The sequence below is a fragment of the Geospiza fortis genome, unplaced genomic scaffold (assembly GCF_000277835.1).
Source record: "Geospiza fortis unplaced genomic scaffold, GeoFor_1.0 scaffold1048, whole genome shotgun sequence".
Lineage (NCBI taxonomy): Eukaryota > Metazoa > Chordata > Aves > Passeriformes > Thraupidae > Geospiza > Geospiza fortis.
In genome coordinates, this window is record NW_005054619.1 from 396,624 (window position 1) to 398,909 (window position 2,286).

General features: G+C 37.1%; 1 protein-coding gene across 1 annotated transcript in view; it reads right to left on the reverse strand.

The window, feature by feature from the left end:
• The window catches only part of NANS (N-acetylneuraminate synthase), a 10,322-nt gene extending 9,364 nt beyond the window's left edge, over nucleotides 1-958 (reverse strand). The window contains exon 1 of the mRNA XM_005430343.1: nucleotides 950-958. Within this exon, the coding sequence (XP_005430400.1) occupies nucleotides 950-958 (9 nt within the window). The remainder of the gene's footprint in view (nucleotides 1-949) is intronic.
• Between the last annotated feature and the right edge of the window lie 1,328 nt (nucleotides 959-2,286).

Here is a 2,286-nt window from a genome sequence, read left to right on the forward strand (position 1 = left end):
ACCAGCTGGGTGCTCCACCCAGAGAGACCTTTTAAAATCTTCCAGGGATGGTGACTCCACCACCTCCCGGGAAACATATTCCAGTGCCTGACCACCCTGACAGTGACAAATGTTTTTTTCTAATATCTAATGTGAATCTCCCGTGTCTCAGATTAAGGCCATTTCCTCTTCTCACTGCAGGCCCGGCAGACCACACTAACCCCCACCTCACTGCACACTCCTTTCAGGAGCTGTAGAGACTTGGTTCAGACAAAACTTTCCATGATACGTGGAAATAAATGGTAAAATGTGATGCGGTAGCTAAGGCCACTTCTGAGATTATTTTACTCCAAAATCCTTCTCTGACTGACATGCAGATACATTTGTGACATTCTGGGCCTATCTGTGAGGTTTTTAATAGAACTGAAAATCAATAATTTCGATTGTTACGATTTTATGGTATGTGTCTGGTGGTTTTTTGTTTGCTTTATCTGGTTTGTTTTGTCTTGGTGAGTGACATGAAGCAGAGCCGAGTCCCACTGACGCACAATGTTAGTACCACAGTTACAGCACGGTAGTTTCTTTTTGCTGGTATTGACTGTTCCCCAAGGAGAACTGCATCCTTCTGACAGACTACAGTGACTGATCGAACAGGCTGTAAGCTGTGTACTACTACATAAGAGGTAGCCTAAGAAATTGCCTCAATTGAAAATCAGAGATGGCCTTGATGAGTGATACACTGCAATATGCCAGTGGCTCTTGAATAGGACGTTGTCTTTTACAAAGGATTGACTTTTGTAAATTATGGTGAGAACACCGTATAAATACAAATTTTTTTCTTTTGTGTGACCAAGAATTCCAGACCATATAAAATGTTTGTATCTGTATAAAACCAGCCAGTTCTCTAGAAACAGGTGAGTTGCCTGAGGCTGTCTCATAGATGAGAAAGTTTCCTGACAACAGAACTCACCCTAACCATTTCAACTGAGCAATTACATTGACTGCAGTCACAGGTAGATACAAATGCAGGCCTAGCTTTTTTAGGGGTGCTGAATGACTGTTACAGAAAGAGATCTGAGTCAAGTACAGTCCCTATTAAAAATGTTGCATTTGTGCAATGGGTAATACATACTTAATGGTTTTATGAAAATTTTACAGAGAAAAAAATAGAAGGTTGAAACTATACTGCAGGTATTACTGATGTATCCCATATGGGCTAAAACAGTATAATTTCAGAAATTACATAGTGTTGAAAGCCATATCATAGTCTGTTGAACTTTAGGATACTAAAATTTAATGATTTATGAAACCACCTGACACTCAATATTGGCTATGCAAAACAATTTGTGAGTGTAACTTTTATACTGCATGCATAGAAACACTGAGAATAATTATAATGAAGTTTACTCCAAAAGTTTGCTGATTGAAAAAGCAGCTCCTTAAGTGTTTCTTAATTGTAGTATCTGAAGCAAGCTTCTAATGTGCTACGTTTCAGTGAATTTTAGTTTACACTGTAATATACCACCTACCCCATGAGACATTTCTCCAACTAAACTACATGGCTTGAGGCCAAAAGTTGTTCTTGTAGTTCCTTAGGTACTCTAAGTTCTTCCTGAATAAACATTTACCACCACCTCCACAGAACAGACACACCCTTCTTTCCTGGGGCAAGTTCCTTGTTCAGTCATCAGGTAAAGAAGCACGAAAAAATATGCCTCCAGAACACAAGTAATTAACTTCTGGAATAATTCAGCAATGACATAATAACATTTTGCATATTATAGCATAAAAATAACAGAAGGTTGAGCCCCTGTGCTTTTAATTATTCAGCATTAAAAAGCAGTAGAATGGAACATAAGATGACATGCAGTGAGATAGATATATATATATATATAAAAATATATATAAAAATATATAAATATTTTTAATGTAAAGCACTAAAGTAAGAACTGATACAGAAACAAATAATAATAGTACAGAATCTGTGAACCATTCCAACCCAGGCAGTTTTACACTTCCTAACACTTCCTAATAAATGTCTGGCTGCAATAATTCTAACTTTGTATTCTGTGAAACTGTTTTTAATGTAAAGCATTAAAGTAAGAACTGATACAGAAACAAATAATAATAGTACAGAATCTGTGAACCATTCCAACCCAGGCAGTTTTACACTTCCTAACACTTCCTAATAAATGTCTGGCTGCAATAATTCTAACTTTGTATTCTGTGAAACTGTGTTCCTGTGTGATGTCTAAAATGTTGGTTCTGTTGCAGGTTTGTCTTTTATTTCAGTGGGAGAGCCAACTC